At 49.1% G+C, this 18817-nt stretch overlaps 1 protein-coding gene across 1 annotated transcript in view; it reads right to left on the bottom strand.

Moving 5' to 3' along the window:
- Plb1 (phospholipase B1) overlaps positions 1-18817 on the bottom strand; it is a 94820-nt gene that overhangs the window by 31624 nt on the left and 44379 nt on the right. Inside the window, exons 22-38 of the mRNA XM_036171024.1 lie at positions 16996-17077; positions 16553-16657; positions 16355-16450; positions 16141-16212; positions 15338-15376; positions 14797-14857; positions 13859-13917; positions 12597-12670; positions 8399-8442; positions 7760-7868; positions 6850-6901; positions 6398-6478; positions 5796-5861; positions 4921-5021; positions 2882-2963; positions 1967-2071; positions 632-727 (exon numbers count right to left, since the gene is read on the bottom strand). Coding sequence (XP_036026917.1) covers positions 632-727; positions 1967-2071; positions 2882-2963; positions 4921-5021; positions 5796-5861; positions 6398-6478; positions 6850-6901; positions 7760-7868; positions 8399-8442; positions 12597-12670; positions 13859-13917; positions 14797-14857; positions 15338-15376; positions 16141-16212; positions 16355-16450; positions 16553-16657; positions 16996-17077 — 1324 coding nt within the window. The remainder of the gene's footprint in view (positions 1-631; positions 728-1966; positions 2072-2881; positions 2964-4920; positions 5022-5795; positions 5862-6397; positions 6479-6849; positions 6902-7759; positions 7869-8398; positions 8443-12596; positions 12671-13858; positions 13918-14796; positions 14858-15337; positions 15377-16140; positions 16213-16354; positions 16451-16552; positions 16658-16995; positions 17078-18817) is intronic.

Here is an 18817-nt window from a genome sequence, read left to right on the forward strand (position 1 = left end):
GTTTCAACTGCCTCGCATATGTAGTGGTGTACAGAAAAGGCTGAATAAATAAATGCAGGGTTTCTGCTGGTGTGTGTGTGTGTGTGTGTGTGTGTGTGTGTGTGTGTGTGTGTGTGTGTTTGTGTGTGTGTGTGCGCGCACGCGAGCGTATGCACATTTAGGAGTTGATGCCCATGCATGTGTATGGAGGTCAGAGGTGAGTGTGTCAAGGGTTTTTCGCTGCTGCTTTCCACCTTCGTTTTTGAGTTAGGGGCTCTGATTAAACTTGGGAGTGTGCTGTTCCAGTTAGACTGGCTGGACAGCAAGCTCCTGGGATCTCTGTCCCCCAGCACCGGGATGATGGCGGTGTGCCCCAATACCTGGCTTTTACATGAGCCCTCAGGATCCTGCTTACCCACTGAGCCATGTCCCCAGCCCTTCTGATGGGTTAGATAGACAGCAGTCCTCATGATAGCTGACAAACACAGAGGACAGCAGTGCAACCTGGCCAAGTCAATTTCCAGGATTCTCCATGGCCACACTGTAGACATCTACTGATGTGCCAGCTGCTGTCCCTCTGGGCCCGCCCCACATCTGGTAAGCTTGGTGCTTTGCACTAGTCTACGCTGCCAGAAGCCGTCCTTTATCTTACCATATTGGCCCAAAGGGCTCTCGAGAGCTGAGAGTGGAACTTCTGGTTAGGGAGGATGCAGTCTGGGGCAAAGAAGGATGTATCTGGACGCCCATCCTGAAAGAGATCAACACTTCCTCAAGGTCCTGTGGGGTTAGAGGGAGCCAGAGGCCATGTGATCCTGGGGAATGAACACAAAATACCCTCTTCCCTTTGGGAACATGCCAGGGATTATAAGGGCATTCCCACAGATAAAGAGCTTTGGGTGACCTCAAGCAGTACCTTCTCTGGCCTCCACATTCTCCCTATTTTATTTAAAAGTGCTCTGTTTGGGCACATTTGTAGAATCCCTAACTCATGCTGTACATGAAGAAGCTAGTTTCTTACTTCTCCAGGAAGTCTTGGGTAGTATGTTGGTTAATATTGACATCAACCTCACAGAGACTGGGTGACTTGGGGTGGGAAGACCCACATGGAATGGACTGGGGTACTGGACTGCACAGGGAGAGAGCTAACTGAGGATCAGCGTTCCTGGCTTTCTGCTTTCTGCATTGTGCCCTGCTGCCTCATGCTCCTGACCCTGCCGTCCCTGCCAGGATACATTGTGTCTCTTCTTAAACTAAAATGTGAGCCAAAACAAGCACGTCCCTTCCTTAAGCTCCTTGTCCGGCATTTGGTCGCAATGAAGAGAAAAGTAACTAATACTAAACTAGCTAGGGTGGGGTGAGGTGGGGGAGGGGTAGGATGCTAACTATCAGCCTCCACAATTAGGCAGAGAAGGTACAAGCAGGCCTGGCCAGGGCTGACAGCGGGCCAGCAGGTCACCTGACTCCAGCTCTTCTCTCTGCAGCATCTGGACACACTACTCTGTTCTTTTTCCAGCTTCCCCCAAGTTGTCTGAGGTCTTGGGATAGAGGCTTACCTGTTCTGCCCACAGAGCTCATTTGCACTGAGAGGAAGTGCCGGGCAACACGTATGGCCAAGGGGTGGGAACATACAAGAACTCTCTTTTATAGCCACAGGGCCACATGTGAGGGAGACCACACGTGGCAGCAAGTTACTAGCGTAGACTTGGATGTCTGTGCGTCTTGCCTGTATTTTACGTTTTCTCTGATTTTAGAAAGGCTACAGCACATCTATTCACTTCTGTTCTATGGGGCTCATGGGTCTCCCCCAAGGCAGCTGTGGCAATCTTATCTGTGTAATGCCTGGGTTCTGGTGTAAAAGGGCACTGTGCCTGCTGGCATAACATCTGCAGAGCTCTCTGTGTCTTTCCCATTCTCATGCATTCCTGCCTTGATGGTTCTCTTGCAGGGATGCCCATTCTCTCTCCAGAGCCTGGGGGAGGGGGCATACCTCTAGGATGGGGAGCCTGGCGTTGAGGAGAAGGGGCTGCAGAACCACAGAGAAGTCCTCCCGGGTATCATAACGGCCGGACTCCACCAGTTGGAGCATGCTACTCTGGGAACACACACGCACACAAACAGCAGCCTTTAGCACAGGATAGGGTGAGGACAGGCAGCAGACAGCATCCCTGTCCCTGTCCTATCCCCTTAGACAAGGGAGCTGACTCGGCCTGATGCAAATGTTTCTGATGGCAAATCCCATTCTAGAGAGTTTGGAAATGGATGTACTGTTTTAGCTTTTTGTTTTTTGTCTTTGTTTTTCGAGACAGGGTTTCTCTGTGTAGTTTTGCTCCTTTCCTGGAACTCACTCTGTAGACCAGGCTGGCCTCGAACTCACAAAGATCCTCCTGCCTCTGCCTCCCGAGTGCTGGGATTAAAGGCGTGTGCCACCACCGCCTGGCCTTTTTTGTTTGTTTGTTTTGTTTTGTTTTAGACCTGCCATCTCTAAAGGCAACAAACAAACAAACAAAACAGAGAAGACACTCCAGAGCTCGTCAGGCTCCCAGGCTCTCATCCAGTAATCCCCTTTCTTGTTGTTTGTCTGTGGGGACTCGTGAGAGAATGGGGTCCAGAGAAATGGGGAGAAGCTGGCCTCCAGTGTGGCTTCACGGGACACCCCAGGCCTACTGGCTAACAATGAGATTTATCACCCTCCACCCCTAAAGGGGCCTCAGCCACACCAATGTCACCTGGATGCTACTGGGGCTTTTCCAACCAAGGAAACAGACCCTCAGCCAGGTGGGGCAGAGGGAGGGGTCCAGGCTAGCTGATGTCTTGCTCTGTTTCCTTCATGCACCCCCCCCCCCCAGGGAGCTCTGGGCTGCAATAGGAAGAGAACATGGAAAGGGGCTCTCCTCTACCTTACCTGGTAGGACTGGGTGAAGGACTCCAACCTGGCCAGCTCATGGGAATTCTCCCCCGGGCTCAGAACACAGTTGCACAGGACACTATACAGAAGGGGAGGCAAGAAGGTCCGTAGCTGAAGCTCCCTCCATTCCGGGACTGCGTCTGGCCACCCAGAGCTGGGTGGGGTAGCAAGGCTCACTCAAACCCTGGTTTAGGAGCACAAGCACCTGGAGGTTCTGAGGTGCCTGTCCTAGGTCCTCGAGAAAGTGACAACGAGGAGGAATCTGCAGCTTGAATGAGTCTGCTGTAACAAGTACTAGACTTGGGCTTCAGAGGCTAGGCCTGTTGCATTCTGTCCAGAAAATGAACTCAGGCAACAAGAATGCAATATTTAATTAAAAAAATAAAATAGCAATGCATCCTGGTATTCAAGCAGGCACACCAGGACTCTGGTACTCATATCCTGAGATACCTCCTCTAATGTTATTCCAAAGCCTTTCCTTTGATTATGAGTTAGTTTCAGTCATATGCACTTTACATTCAGAGGAAAGTTAAAGCCGGTTGTGGTGGTGCACACTGCTAGGATTTGCTGAAGGAGGCGGAGGCAGGGGGATCATGAGTTCGAGGCCAGCCTGAATAAAAAATATTAAAAATTAAAAAAAAAAAAAAAAGAGGTAAGTTAACGATGACCTTTGTCATACGTTGGAGGCGACATTCCAATAAGCTCATGGTAAGTTTATAATACTGTACGTTAACATTCGTATTCAGGGCTGGCAGATGGTTCAGTGGTTAAAACGTTGGCTGTACACATGGGAAGGCCAGAGTTTGGATTCCCAGAAGCCCCAGAAATGCCAGGTGGGTCTAGGGAAATGGAGACAGAGGATCCCAGAGCAAGCTGGCTAGCGAGACTTGCTGCATCGGTGAGCTCTGGGTTTGACTGAGACCCCCTGCCTCACTGAATAAGGTAGAAGAGCAGTCAGGAATGAGTCCTGCCATCAACTTCAGGCCTTCACAGGCACACACAAACGTGCACTCTCACATGTGTGCTCCTCCATATAGACCAGCACACACAGATGTATACCATACCCTCAAAAAATGGAAAAAGGAAAAATTCATTTGCTATACCTACCTACCAAATATTTCACCATAGCAGCTCCATATGCCATAGTGAGCTGCATGGTTTCCATTTGGGGTGGGGAGCTTTCCTTGGGGTATTTCTTGGGGCTTCCAAAGTCACTTGAGAGCACAGGACTACATATCTCTGGTCCAGGAAAAGACTGTATTCTGAGTATGTTTTCTCTTGAGTACATGTGGCTTTTGCACCATTACATAGGTCAGAATCCTAAGTCAAGGCTATCTGTGTTTCCAATGCCTTCAAGACAGAGCCTGGGGCACAGTAAATTCTGTGAGATTTTGTTTTTTAAGATCTATTTATTTATTATGTATACAGTGTTCTGCCTGCATGTGTGCCTGCATGCCAGAAGAGGGCGCCAGATCTCATTACACATGGCTGTGAGCCACCATGTGGTTGCTGGGCATTGAACTCAGGTCCTCTGGAAGAGCAGCCAGTGCTCTTAGGCATTGAGCTATCTCTCCAGCCCCTGTGAGATTTAAGTCAATAGGTACATGAAGGTGTAAAGGATGAGGACTCATACACCTGTGTACCCACCACCCAATTACAGAAGCTGAACAGCCATCCTTTCCCTTCCCCAACACCCCCTTCTCAAGGAGCCTGGGTTGGGTGTTCTGTCTCTTGCTCTCCACTGTAGTTTAGCCTCACAGAAAACCACTCTGTGTTACCCTTTCAATTTGGGCTACTCTGTCTCTTGAATAGTGGCCCCTGTGATTCTTGCTATCACCAAAGTTCCTGCCTGGCACCTGGGACAGGGAAGGGACAGAATTAAGGCTCCTGACCAGAAGAGAATGATGCTAGTTTAAGTCCTTATTTATGGACATGGAAGGACTAAGCTGCTGAGACTCTCGGGAGACATTGCTGAATGGGCAGGCCAGACCGAGACTTAGGAGATCTCTTGGATGGGATGACCAGTGCCTGCCTACCTGGCCTGATGCACTGGGCACTTGTCTGGGTTCTTCAGGAACACTTGCCGTATGATACTGGGGTTCATGAAGTCCACAAGGTTGACCAGGGCTCTGGGGACCTAAAAAGAAGGCTGCAGGTGAGATAAGGGCTCCCGGGGTTTGGACGGAGGCTCCCTTTAGACTTGGAGCTCAGCTTATCCCTGAGTTCAAGATACAAGTCCACACAGGACCGTTTCACCAAGTCTTGCAGCCCATGCGTGACGTCAGGTAGACCAGTGGATGGGGAGCGCCCTACACAGCTATAGCATGGGTAATAAGTACCTCTAGGATGGGACAGTAAATGCTAAGAGCTCAGCTCTGTTCAGCCATCATTTAGTGAGCCAAAATATGGCGTGATAGGCAACTTGTTTGCCAGCCTGTTGGCTCCTGACCAATTTCTGCCAGCTTGTCTCAGGTCAACTACTTCTGAGTAGACATGGGGACTCAGTTACCCAGCAGGGCATCTAGTGGTTAGAATGTTATTTCCCTGGCATAGCAGAGGCAGCTTTTTTTGCTGCCCACAAGGTAGCAGTGAGGTGTAAGAAATGAGCCTGGGTATAAATAGAGGTTTACTCAAGACACACTCTGTGTTCAAAATGCAATGCCAAGCCTGGCCAGTGACGAAACCAAGGAATGTCCTGGAGAGAGATGTTAGTACACAGTACCTTCCTTTCTTGATACCTGAGATCTCCGGGGCTCCTTCCAAATAGAATGCAGCTGACTTGGGTATAAGACTGGAGCCTCCGGATGGGGACAGAGCCCATGTCCCTGGCTGGCTCCATCCTTCCTCTCCTCTCCCACCTGCACCTCCACCATACTATAGCAGTAACCAAGTTACAGAAACCCTAACCCACCTCCCTATGCAGGATGTCCAAGGCATTGCGGAGATGGGCAACAAAATTGGCTGCAGAGTACCGATTCTGGAAAGAGAAAGGGAAGGGAAAGGAAGGGATTGGTTCCAGTGAGAGGGCAGAAGAGCAAGTGTGGGCTTCCCTTCTGGGTCCAGCCCCAAGGACTTGTCACACACACCCCCACACCCCCCACTCCCGCCACCATCTGTGAGTATATCAGCATGTTAGATTCTGAGATGAAAGCCCAATGACTCACTGTTGTCAGGGACAAGGGGCTAGAAGACCAGAACCATTGACCAGAGTGGAAAATGAAGAACGCTCTCCCAAAATGCTTGGGGGTCTATAGTTTCTTCTCTCTCAAGAGTTGTAAAAGCTGCATCCACCACTCATTTGCTACCTGGCCCCTCCCCACTTGGGTGTGCATGTGGTGCCAGTCACAAAGTTGACCACCGCAAGCTTGAGCACATGAGTGTGTGCATAAGTTATGTGTACACATGCACAATGTGGTTGGAGCTGAATGCCCGCCCTGTGGTGAGTTGTAGGGACCTTGATCTCCAAAGCCTAATGGTCAAAGGCAGGATCAGACCCAGACGCTATCCAATTACCGAATCTGTGCAGAATTCACACAAGTCACTGGCTCCGATCATGACTGTGATGACCTTCCAGTCGTGGAGGAAGTTCACTCTCTACATTAGGGAGGAAAATGCTCGTCACAGTTCTAGGTAATCCAGCCAGCCCCTTGTGACTTCCTTGTCCACTTGAAATAACACAATCAGAACCTTGAGCTGATGACATTTTAAAGGCTTTATTTATAGACCAGAATCTTAGCAGCAAGAGGGACCTTCAAGGTCACTGTGACCAGCAGACATTTCCCCACCCCTCCCAGGCCCCATATAATATCCTCTAGAAGGTCTCAGACAAGGGGGTTTTCCTACCTCTGCTTGAATGCTTCTAGCAAAAGGGCACTCACTGCTTTTCATGGCAGACCATTCCATTTGGGGAAAACTTTAGTGGACTATACAACTAACATTTGTCAGTAACCACCAATCTGACTCACGTGGTCATTCTTCATCCTCTGAACCAGAGTCTGGACTTGGCTTGCAAGGTTCCTAAGGAGAGAAAGTCCTTCTGTTGAGGAAAGATGTCCTTATTTGTCCTCTTTCCCCAGAGGGTCTACACACTACAGGTTTTCACAATACTCCATGAGCTGCTGGTTGAAGCCTGAGTGATGGATCCAGAGCCTGATGGTCTCCTTGGGTAGGATAGTGGGATTGTATGTCACAGGCTACTGCTATTATAGAGCCCAGTTAACAGGTGTTGGGAGCATGCCCACCAACTAGAGATGCTGCCTGGAACCATGGGTGGGCCAAGAACCATGGGAAGCAGGGGCTCCAGGCTTGTGAGGTCTCTAGAAGAATCAGCACCTCCTTGAGAGACCATCCCAGGAGGCCAGGCATTCTGCCTCAGCAACCCCCTGGATATCTCTAGTCTGCTTTTTTTTTTGTTTTTGTTTGGTTTTTGGTTTTGTTGGCTCCATTCCAGGACTAGGGAGACCAAGAGACTTGTCCAGAGGCTCCCTCAGGCTGGAGATCTTGACTTTGATGCATTAGGCTTTCCCTGGTCACATAGGGTAAGTGTTACCTGAGGGAGGATTTCTCTAACAGCATTATATCAGAGTGAGCTTCAAACATTGGCTTAGTCAGTCCAACCCTTAGGTGCCAAGGCGTGTGAAAGCCTGACCAAGGAGCTGGGTGACAGCTGTAGAGACAGAACTCCTTCCCACGTCCAAGGCGACTCCACACTCCACCCACTAACTTTTGTTATGGGGGGCACAGGAAAGAGCACCTTCAACATCATTGCTAAAGATGGGTGAAGTGTTCTTTTGTGGGTCTCTATGGGGATCTCTGAGGGACTGACCACACGCCTCTGTTCCCCCTCTGTAGCGCCCACCCCCCCAAATGTCATACTCAGCTTTCGCCCCAGGAACAGCCTGGTTAAGGAATGCGCCTGCAGAATTGACGTCCCCCGTGCCGACTGCGTAGCCTGTGAGGTTGCCATTAAATTCCCGTAGGATATCTGGAAGAAGAAAGGGAAGACTTTAGGCACAGAACTCAAGACAGAGCACTAGGGTGTATTCAAGACAGAAGACTAGGGTGCATTCTGCAGTACAAAGCATCCTAGGGGCTCACCACCATTCTCCTGCTTCCTGGGAACAGGAAGTGGGTTGTGCATAGGCCTGACAGAAACTAGGGCCTCTCTCAGTTGGAATGACATGATGATAAGCAAGACAGGGTAAGGTTGGAAGTTTCTCACAGAAGTACTTTCCTCTGTCCAACTTACTTAAAGGGCCAGTGAAGGCCCTCTAGATTTGTCTCAGCATTTATTTGAAAAAACTCAAGGTCTAAATCACTTGGTGGCTTGCCCTCGTTCACCTCACAAGAACATAGAAAGAGCAGGGATTGAACTCAGGTCTTCAGGCCCTGTCTCTGATGCTTATTCCAACTCCTCAGGCTATTGGGGCCTCCTCTCCCTCTACAGGGCTCGTCCCTAAGGATGTGCTATTCTTTTCTAGAGCATTCCTACACAAGCCCTTGGTATTTACTTACTGGGCAAGGTGGTCACATTCTCCAGGGATGCGTCCCCACCAGCACTGTATGGAGCAAGCAAGGCAGGGAACGAGAGAAACCAAGTCAGTACACGAACTTTACCAAAGAGCAATCCCCATCCGTTCTTAGAATGTGAGGGATCCTGAGAACATTCTAGATTCACCAGTGGACTATTTCCCCGCCTAGTCTAGGATTTGAAGGTAAAAAGACTTTCCTTTATCTACGTGGGTGGCGAGAGCTTACTGAGGAGGACACTGTGTACCTGCATGGACTGTATTGTAGGCCATGGCTCTTTCTCTTGTCCCAAGCTTAGAGTCAGCTGTGGACATCTCCACATGACAGAGTAGAAAGCTGAGGTGCTGGGAGGTTAGTGGCTAAGGGAAGCTTGAGAACACAGATAAGCTTTTCTGCCCAGTATCAGGTAGATTCCAATGGAAGACTGAGAGGAGGGGAGCTTGCTGCCTTCCAATGCCCCATCTCATGTGATCTGGCCTAACCTCAAAACACACTGCATAAGAGGTCATTCCTTCCAAGTGGCTAGTGAGAACTCATTTCTATCTTCAAAAACAAAACAAAACAAAACAAAACAAAAAACTAGCCAGGCATGGTGGCATATGCCTTTAATCCCAGCCTTCAGGAGGCACAGGCAGGTGGATCTCTGTGAGTTTGGGGCCAGCCTGGTCTACAAAACAAGTTCCAGGACAGCCAGGACTGTTATACAAAGAAATCCTGTCTTGAAAACAAACAAAACAACAAAACCCAAAACCCAAACAAAAAATCTAGATTTTCAGATATTTGGTATTTCCTGTGTTTTTCTCTGTGCCCCTTCCTCAGTCCCAGCATGTCATTCCAGACCAGGGGAGTTTGAGAATACAGACTTAGCATCTAGCCCCCTAGTAGAGACCTCTCAAGGAGGGCCATAAATTAAAGTCGCTAAGCTCTGCCCTCCACAGCACTCCATTTTCTCCCCCATGGCCCATCTGATGCCTGGGCTAATGGGTGGGGCTTTTTTCACTACTGAATGCTCTTCTAGCTCTACATGACAGTGTTGCTTCTGAGTCCTTTCTTCTCTGAGCCCAAGTCACCAAATTGGAGGATTTTACACTTGGAAGGAAATTAGAAATCCATATACTGTCCCATCTGTTGTCTTCTGCATATTTCCCTCAACAAACAGGAAAACATATATAAACACGTACATTTATCATGTACTTTCTACTTTCATTTTTTAAACCTTTCTAGAGCTTTATTGAGAGAGAGAGAGAGAGAGAGAGAGAGAGAGAGAGAGAGAGAGAGAGACCGTGCAGAGGGAAGAGAGCAGAAAGAGAAAAGGCTACTTTCATTTCTTAAAGGTACCTTGGTACTTAAAAAAGGGTGATGGCAGAGCAAGACCAACAGGCTTTCCTGGTACCATGTCAGAATGTCCAAGAAGATAAAAGACAAGCACATAAACAAACACAGACAAGTCAAAATACTTAAGTCACCATTTTGATTAGAACTACCCAAACATGAAAGGAAACCCTCATGCCAAACATCTGCTCTACGTTAGACTCTTCAGGAAACGTAATCTGTGACCCACGGGCTCAATGGCTAGGCTTTGTTTCTTCTGTGGTCATCCAGTGTGCAGAAAGGTACAGGAGATGCTTAGGGATGTGTGTTCAAAGTGTCAGAAATGTGAGGTTAAAGACCTGATTAAAAACAAAAACAAGGAGATGCATTTTGCTTTGGTTAAGTGAATTTTATTTTGGCCATAGAATAATCCCAAACAAGCCAATGTGTTTCTACCAAAGAAAAAGCTATACTCTAAAGAGGAAAGTTCTCAGACCAGCTCACTGGTAAGCTAGCCTACAATGACTTCCATAGGTGCTCAGTCTCATAGGCCAAGGGACCTTGGAAACCTCTATAGGTCCTGATTACAACCATCCATCCCTACAGAATCCTGGGGCCCCTTCTCTTGTTTATGTATTTTTCCTGGTTCCTTGGAGGAAAAGGTCCAAGGTGTGTTCTTAATTTTCCTAGAACCATTCCATTGCCTAGAATTTCTAATGCAGTGGGCCCCGGAAAATGGCCTTTTTCTCATCAGTCTACTTCACGGACATTTCCCAGGGGTTAACAGATATTTCAAAGAGAGAAAAGTCCAGAATTAAGGGCAAGCCTGACTCAAACATAAACCATACAGAGAGGTCTTCAATGTGGCACTCCTCAGAGCCCTTTCTGTGCTAGTATGCACATGAAGGAAATAGTAGGTAATGTTTCACCTCAAATACGAAGGAACGCCCCTCTTGGACAGTTAACATTCCATGGACCAATCCCAAGAAACCCCTGTCTGGTAGTCCACCACTGTCACTTAAATCTTCAACACAGGTACACTTGGGGGGAAGATTTTAAGGTCCAACAATCATTGGCCATGGGCTACTGGGATTATAACTAGAAAAGTTGGGGCACTTCATTCCTAGGGAAGAACAGAGAGTGGCTGAACATTTGCACGGCCGTGCAAGAAATCCCTTAGAAGGCTTATGCATCTGGGGTTGGGAGCCCCACTATCTCAACTACCTGTGAGGCTGTGCCAGTTACTTCTTTTCCCAAGGGGTGTTCCTCTGGAGCAGACACTCGTGTGTGGTTTCCCTCACATAATGATGTCACTGCCTCCTTTAGCTGAGATGCAGAGCAGCTGATGCTGCAAACCAGGCCTCTTCTGGGCTGCAGTGAGTCCTGCTTTCTCCCCCCTCACTCTGCTCTTTTTCTCTTCCCTGACAGCTTTAGCAGCTTTCTGGAGAGTGCTGAGTAATGGAGGTTCTGTTTTGTTCCAGGTAGCCCACTAGAGACCATTGACATGGCTGGAGACACGTGGAAATGTGGGGACTCTGAGCTGAAAAGCAGCTCCCTAGTTCTGGGAGGGAAGATCACCCACATGCTGAGGGCGCATTGGAACTTCTCTGTGGGTGGCTACCAGCTCTGTGATCCTGCCTCTCTCTTACTTTGGGAAACGGGTCTCTCTTGGGGCTTTCCTTGGCCCTGGATCACCCCACCTTGTCCCCTATCAATGTCTTAGGGAGGATCCTTGAAAGGAATGCACCTCGCAAAAGGAAAAAGTAAGTATGCTTCTGAGCAGCCAACTGTTCATTAACACTGCCCTCTGGTGGCAGGCTTCGGTTTGGTTTTCCCAGATAAATCCTTAACTGCTTGCTAATTACTTTGAAGCATGCAAAACCTTGAACTTTATTAGGAAAGAAAAAAAAAAAAAACATAACACAACCAACACTCTGTTGCTCACCTGACATCCCAAGCCTGAGCTCCTTTCTACGTCTGTATCTGGGGGTTCCCTTTCTCACCCCTTCACTTTGTCTAATGACATGCTGGATACCACTTTCTCCGGGAAGCCTTCCATCCTTGCTGGCAGGGTTGGTTCCTCTCTCCTTTCCCATCCTGTGGCACTCAGGAAGTTTTCATTTCTAAACACTAGCCAGGTGAGTATGCAGCCAATACACACACCCCTCACACACCCATTCGGTTCTTAATCCTGTGCCAGCACAGAGGAGTTGCTCAGGGATGCCCACTGATTGCAACTGGCATCCATTATTTCTCTGGAAGTGAGTATTGGATCTCGGCAGTTTTCTGTGTGGATGTATACATATATGTACAAGCAGAGATGTTACTACAAAATGACATGAATACATACATGAAGACAAACATATTAGCAGCGACATACGAACACAGACATGCAAATGGGCAGGTGGAGACTCAAGAACTTGGTGCTTTTCGGGCACATTTCGTGTTGGATTTGCTGACCCAGGAGTTTGGTAAGAACCTTGGCTTATTTTTTCTGCATAATTTAAAGATAAAAGGATCATTAACAGCAAAATTGTCTTCTCCATTCAGTCAATGTTCATAGTTTGTAGAAATATATAGCTGTTCCTCTGAAAGCCCCTTCTAGACCTGGTCCTTGCTCTTTGAGATTTGCGCATGTATAGGAGCTAAACCCATATCCTAGCCAGTGCACACTGGCAATCCCAGCAGCTGACAGGTAGAAAGAGAAGGTCTAGAAGCCCAGGGTCATCTTCCCTTATATAGTTCAAGGCCAATCCTGATTCCCCGTAACCCTGGCAATTAAAAAAAAAAAATCCACAAAACCAAAAAGGTAACAAAACCAACAAGCAGGCTAAGCTCTGGGGAGGAGGCGTAGGTCAAAGGTTAACATTACCTATATGACAGTCCTCGATACTGGGTGCGGACATCAGAGAGGTTACCTTCTTGGGAGCCAATGCCATTGCCAGCCTTGGGGAACATCAAATTCCACAAGAAAACCAGTAAGCCAGAGAAACATGGGGAGCCATGAACATGGGTTCTGAAGGCATGGCCCCCAGTGCACTCACAGAGGCAAGAATGGTACAAAGTTGGGGAGTGAGGGGCCCCCCCAGGCTGTGACCCTCCTTCCCAGCCATGCCTTCTTTGACTATGGCAAACCTTTCCACAGGAGAGGTTTGGGACTCGATGGGATCACAGCTGTAAAGTCTGGAAAACTCTCAAGTGCTTTACAAATGGAAGTGACGATGATACTGTTTCCAGCATCAGTACCACACAGGGCTTTATGGACACAGTGCTTAAGCTGGGGCCGATGTGATGGGGAGATTTCCAGTAAAATCCCTCATATCCCTCATCTCTCTCTCTCTCTTTCTCTCTCTCTCTCTCTCTCTCTCTCTCTCTCTCTCTCTCTCTCCATTAGAACCTCCAGAAAGCCAGGCAGTGGTGGTGCACGCCTTTAATCCCAGCACTCGGGAGGCAGAGCCAGGCGGATCTCTGTGAGTTCGAGGCCAGCCTGGGCTACCAAGTGAGTTCCAGGAACGGCACAAAGCTACACAGAGAAACCCAGTCTCGAAAAACAAAACAAAAACAAAAACAACCAAACCAAAACAAAACAAAAAAGAACCTCCAGAAAGGCATTTCCAAAGCCCTGGCTGTGCTGCCAGAAGGTGGTACCCTGGGGCAGAAGTACAGCTCCACGCTGAAGGTGAGGAGCAGACCACTGAAGGATAAAGCTGACTTTGGTGTTGATGCAGAGGAAACAGATCGGGGTCTGGGCTGCTCACAAGGGAGGGAGAACAGCACCCACACAGGCATCGTTAGGAGAATTTTGAGTCAACATGACATTTTTTTTTTGCATATGTCAAAAAGTGGTGTTGGGTGTTCAAAAACCTCAGCCAACTGAGAATATTCAGTTCATTCCTGAAACAGATTTTTTTTCCTGCATACCTACTTGATAAAGCAGTTGTAAAAATAACATTGTTGCCATTCTCCTGGACAGACGGAGCCAGGGCAGAAGGGCAAGAGCTTGTAGAAGCTGGGAGTGCAGGCTTTGGAGTTAGCGGGGCAGGGACTTGGAACGGCCCCACCACACCCATTGCCCACTTTCACCCCCTCCACACCACGCCCTCTCCCACCTCCCAAGGGCTCCAAAGTCCTTACGGTCAGAGAGTCTCCCAGAGCTGCTACAACTTGGATGTCTGCAGGTCTCAGGGCATGCACTGGAAGATAAGAGGACATGCATGAGTCTGGGAAGGGAGCTGCCAGCACAGGCTAGAGCCTCTACTTCATGCCAATACCCCAAACAAGAAGCCATATATGTTTTGGCCATGTAGAGCTGGGGAGCCCAAACAGTGTTGTCAGAATTTCACACAAGAGTCTCCTCATCAGAGACAGACAAATCTTAGGTCCTCATCAGGCCGGAAGATAAAGAAATAGATGACAATGTTGCAAGGCACCAAGTAAGAATGGCGTGGCGGGAAGATGAGGTTTTAGTGCTGGTAGTCATGTGAGAAGTCAGCTGTGGCCTAAGTGCCCACCCAGACAGACACTGGCCCATGTACAGCCCACTTAGAACTGAGTTCTAGATTTCCACAAGAATCTAAGAAATAGTCATGCCAGACCTTTCCCTACCCTCAAGTCTGTTCTTAGGAATCCAGAGAACTTTCTAGACCCTTCCACAGGCAAAGCTTGAGGACACATTTCCACAGAACTATCCACTTAACGGGACTCCCTGGCCTTATCCACCTCTGGACTTCACCACCCTGCAGGCTGGGACAATAAGAGGCAAGCTCCCACTTCTTCTGTGTGTTCCTGCTTAGATCTTGAAAGTAGGCTAGGAAACAGCTCCTGACCCAGAATGCATTGGGGCTTGCCAGGCATGATATTGCTGAAGGCCAGGGCTGGGCAAAGCCTAGCTAGACCAGGCTAGAAAACAAGTACTGTTCAAGACTGTGCTGAGTGGTCCCCCTGGGAGGCCTGAGAGATTGCTCACTGGTAGGTAAGCCTTTGTCGCGCACGGGGGGGTGGGGGGGGGGGGGGGTGGGGGGGGGGGGGGGAGGGGGGGTGGTCTTGGATCCTAGTGGGTCACAGGAGCTTACCTGAGGTTGGTGGTGAGGCGGAAGGGGCTCTGTCCTTGCATAATGTCCAGGTTCCATAACCCTAAATGCAGAGAGCCAATCCCAGAATCTCAGGGTTAAGGGGGTAACAGGCAGAGAAGTTGGATAGGCATCAGGCTTATTAAGCAGGCTTGAAAAATACAGAGCCTGGGTCCTATACCTAGAGAGGGTCTTCCAGGGGCACTGAAAGATGGCACCCTAGATGATTCTGAATGTCAGCCAACCTAGGATCTGTTCATCTAAACTTTGACCTCTCTTTCATCCAGGGCAAGACTCAGGGCCTTCAAAAATGATCCGCCCCAGCCTCTGCCCTGTCCTTCCACTGTGAAAGGGGTGGCTGGCTTTGTTGTGTCTTGATGGGGTTGCAATTTGAAATGAAAGGAGTTTGTTCTGCTCTCCACCCCATTACAAAAGGGTCCGAACCATCTTGCACTTTCTGTCAGGGGCTCTCACCCATTCTTCCCATCAGTAGGGGCTGCCCACCCCATTACCTGGTAACCCAAAGGGAGACTTAGCTAGATACCTGGTTGCTGTTCTTGTAGGTGCTCAGAAATGGCAAGGTCTGTGGAAAGAGGAGAGGGAACAGCAGTTGGCTTCACACCAACCTTGACATGCCCTTTCCTAGCCTGCCCAGTGCCACAGTTAGAGCTTAGACCCTTCCAGAAAGACTGACCACTACGTGCACCAGGGTCTTCTCTACAGCCTGAACCCAGCCCCAAGACTCAGACTGAACCCTTAAGTGTTGGGTCTTGTTTCTCCACCCTGCCCCTTCCCAACAGGCTGCCTTGCCACCGGCCACCCACTTTGCCCTACAGCGACCTGGGTTCCTTAAGCAAGAAAAAGCAGATCCCTCCATGTCTAATTTCCTCCCATGCAAGCCCCGGTCCAGTAGTTCCCAGTGAGAAGCCTGAGACCTTTTTGGGTACCCAGAAGAATTTAGACACCTCAGAAGGTACAGCTACAAAACTCCAAGAATCTGACAGTTTTTGAGTGGGGTCCTGTTCTGCTTTTCCTGCTGGTTAAAATCTGCTTTCCTAAAGCCAAGCGGTGGTGGCGCACGCCTTTAATCCCAGCACTCATGAGGCAGAGGCAAGTGAATCTCTGTGAGTTTGAGGCCAACCTGATCTACAAAGTGAGTTCCAGGACAGGCGCCAAAACTACACAGAGAAACCCTGTCTCGAAAAACCAACCAACCAACCAACCAAACAAACAAACAAACAAACAAAATAAATCTGCTTTCCTAGCTCTAGCTTCCATTTTAATCCCCCACCCTTCTCTATTCTCCCATCTGTAGTCAGAGGGCGTTGCCCAGACAGCCCACTCTACCTGGTTTGGACACATAATAGGGATCTTGTTTTCAAAATTGTGTTGTCTTGTCTTGTGGCCAACAGGTTCCAGCTAAACAAAGAAGCAAGAGGATGGGGAATGTGAACCAGGTGGATTGGTCAAGATTCGGGGGGTGGGGGGTGGGGGAGGTAGGAGGAGGAGAGATGCCGGCAAGCTGGACTGGAAGGGAGGATTCTTATACCGCAGTTCTTACCATGTTCTTCCAGAGGGCAGTGGCTGAACGTGCATGAGTCTTTCTGCTGAAGTGGAAACAGTCAGGGGCAAAGAAAGAGCTATCGGGCAGGCCCTCCTAGTCACCAGACAGAAAGAAAGAAACCGTTACAGATGGCAGAAAAATATAGCTGCATACCCTCTGGGGTCTCCCCTCATCCCCAATGCATCATGTCTTTACCGGGGTCCGAGGCATGGGCACATTTTCAAAGAACGGCTGGAGAACCACGGTGAAATCATCTCTAGTGTCGTATCGCCCGCTCTCAATCAGCTGTTCAGTGCCTTTCTGCAGGAGGAGACAAGAGACAGAGGTTGGAACAGCTGGAGAAACACAGTGAAACCAGTCTCATGTCTTACTGCTTTCAACCAATGTTTGAATTCCTTCTTAAGGGCAGAGGCGGCGATGGGGGAACAGGGTCCAGGGAAGTGTGTTCTGTGACTTCATTCTGAAGCTTCTAAGAAGCTGCATGGTGGTCCCTATCATCCTTGAATGTGCCTCCAATGGCACAGTCCTTGGCAGTCACCACTCACTCAGTCAAGGACAAGATACTTAGCATCAACTAACTCTGCCTGACACAGACCTCCCCGAGCCCTGCACGGTGGCAGAACCCTCTCCTGGCTTACCTGATACTGCCTGTTCCTTTCAACCAGGGCGGCAAATTCTGTTGAGTTATCGTCAAACTTCAGGACACAAGGACACAGGGTCCTGCCGGACAAAACCAAAGAGATGCCCCCAGCCCGAGGTCATCATCCTGAGTGGGTGATGCAAAGGCTCTGGCCACGATGAGCCTCAATGTCTTTCTTTTTAAGTTGAAGGCATCAGGAATCTAAGGCTAGAGGAAGCCATGGAAAATGGCCATGAACTTGCTCTTGGAAACCAAACGCTTCCCTCTGATGTCTGGAGGAGTGATTTAAGGAGCTGAGTCATCTGATGGTTGTGGAGGGATGTGGAGAGATGTGCAGAGAGACACACCTCCTCCAAAACAGCAGTAGTGACAGTAGCAATAATTGCTAGCACACATTACAAGTTCACGGCACCAAACACCATGCACTGATAATGTTTAAATCTCTTAGCCACTCCAGAAATCATTATTGACCTCATTTTACAGGGGAGAAATCTGAAGCTGGCACAGCCTGTCCTAGTTATTCCAACAGCTAAGGAAGACGATCACAAGTTTGAAGCCAGCCTGGGCAGCTTAACAAGATACTCTTCTTAACATAAAAAATGAACAGGGGCCTGGGGATGTGGTGCCGTTGGTAGAGTGCCTGTCTAGCATGCCTAAAACCCTGGGTTCTGTCCCTAACATCCCCAAACTGGGCGTGGTGGCCCCTGCCTGCGATCCTAGCACTCTGGGAAGTAGAGGCAGGAGAATCAGAAGTTTAAGGTCATTCTCGGCTATAGAGAAAGTTTGAAGCCAGCCTGGGATACACAAGATGCTGTCAAAAAAAATAATAAAATAAAAGTAAAAAGGGATAGGGACATAGTTCAGTGGTAGCAGACTTTCCAAGGGGTTGGGGGAAAGGATATGACCAGAGCTCAGTAGTTAAGTAACTTTCTCAACATCTCACAGCCTTAGACATGGATTGGAGCAGGGGCTATGAACTCAGTCTCTGAATTAAACTGTTAGTCTGTAGCTCCACTCTGGCTCACCAACTGGTAAATCTGGATGTTTGGCCCTGGGGGATAAGGTACTAACAACCCAGGCGACTCAGCATAGATGTAGCACCACAGAAGAAGCTTGGCTGGCCACCGCGACAGAACAGCAAAGAGGTGGAGAGTGTGGTCCCAAGACAAGGAAGCCCTTGATTTCATCAACACTGACATTCTCATCTTCAAACAGGCGTGGCAAACGCCCTGCTCCGAACGTCGAGTTTTAGTGGCCTGCAAATCTTTGCAGTGGCCAGTAGTGGGAGGCTATTTTTTGGGGGGTGGGGGGATCTGCTCTGGAGTGGAAAGCATATCCATACTGAATCCCTGCATGTCCCAGTGACTGGAGAAAGTGGAAGCCAGCAGATGAATCAGCAGTTGAAATTAGCATGCCTGACACCAGCTGTGTTAACAGCCACGGGCCCTGGCAGGCAGCCTGTTCCTGCTCCACAGCACCCCGAAGCCTTCTCTAGGGAACCTGTGCTGTCTGCCTATATACTCCCTTAGGGAAGGTCTGCCAGAGTTCTTCAGGGATCAGCATACCCCCTTAATTTCCAAGAACAAGGCTGGCTCTTGTGAATTATTCATTCAGTTATGCAGCCAACAGCCCCCGAGCCCCTCCGCTGTACTGGCAGTGACTCAGTGCTCACAGGCTGTGGGGGGATAATCACCACCAGCCGGTGACTAATGACCACCCTGTGGTGTGCTCGGGGATGCGGTGGGGGCTTGCACAGAGCTGGAGGGCAGGAGAGGAAGGTTTGCACGGCCCTGTGACCCGGGCAAATGGTGCAGAGGGGG

Source organism: Onychomys torridus, chromosome 21 (assembly GCF_903995425.1).
Source record: "Onychomys torridus chromosome 21, mOncTor1.1, whole genome shotgun sequence".
Classification (NCBI taxonomy): Eukaryota; Metazoa; Chordata; class Mammalia; order Rodentia; family Cricetidae; genus Onychomys; species Onychomys torridus.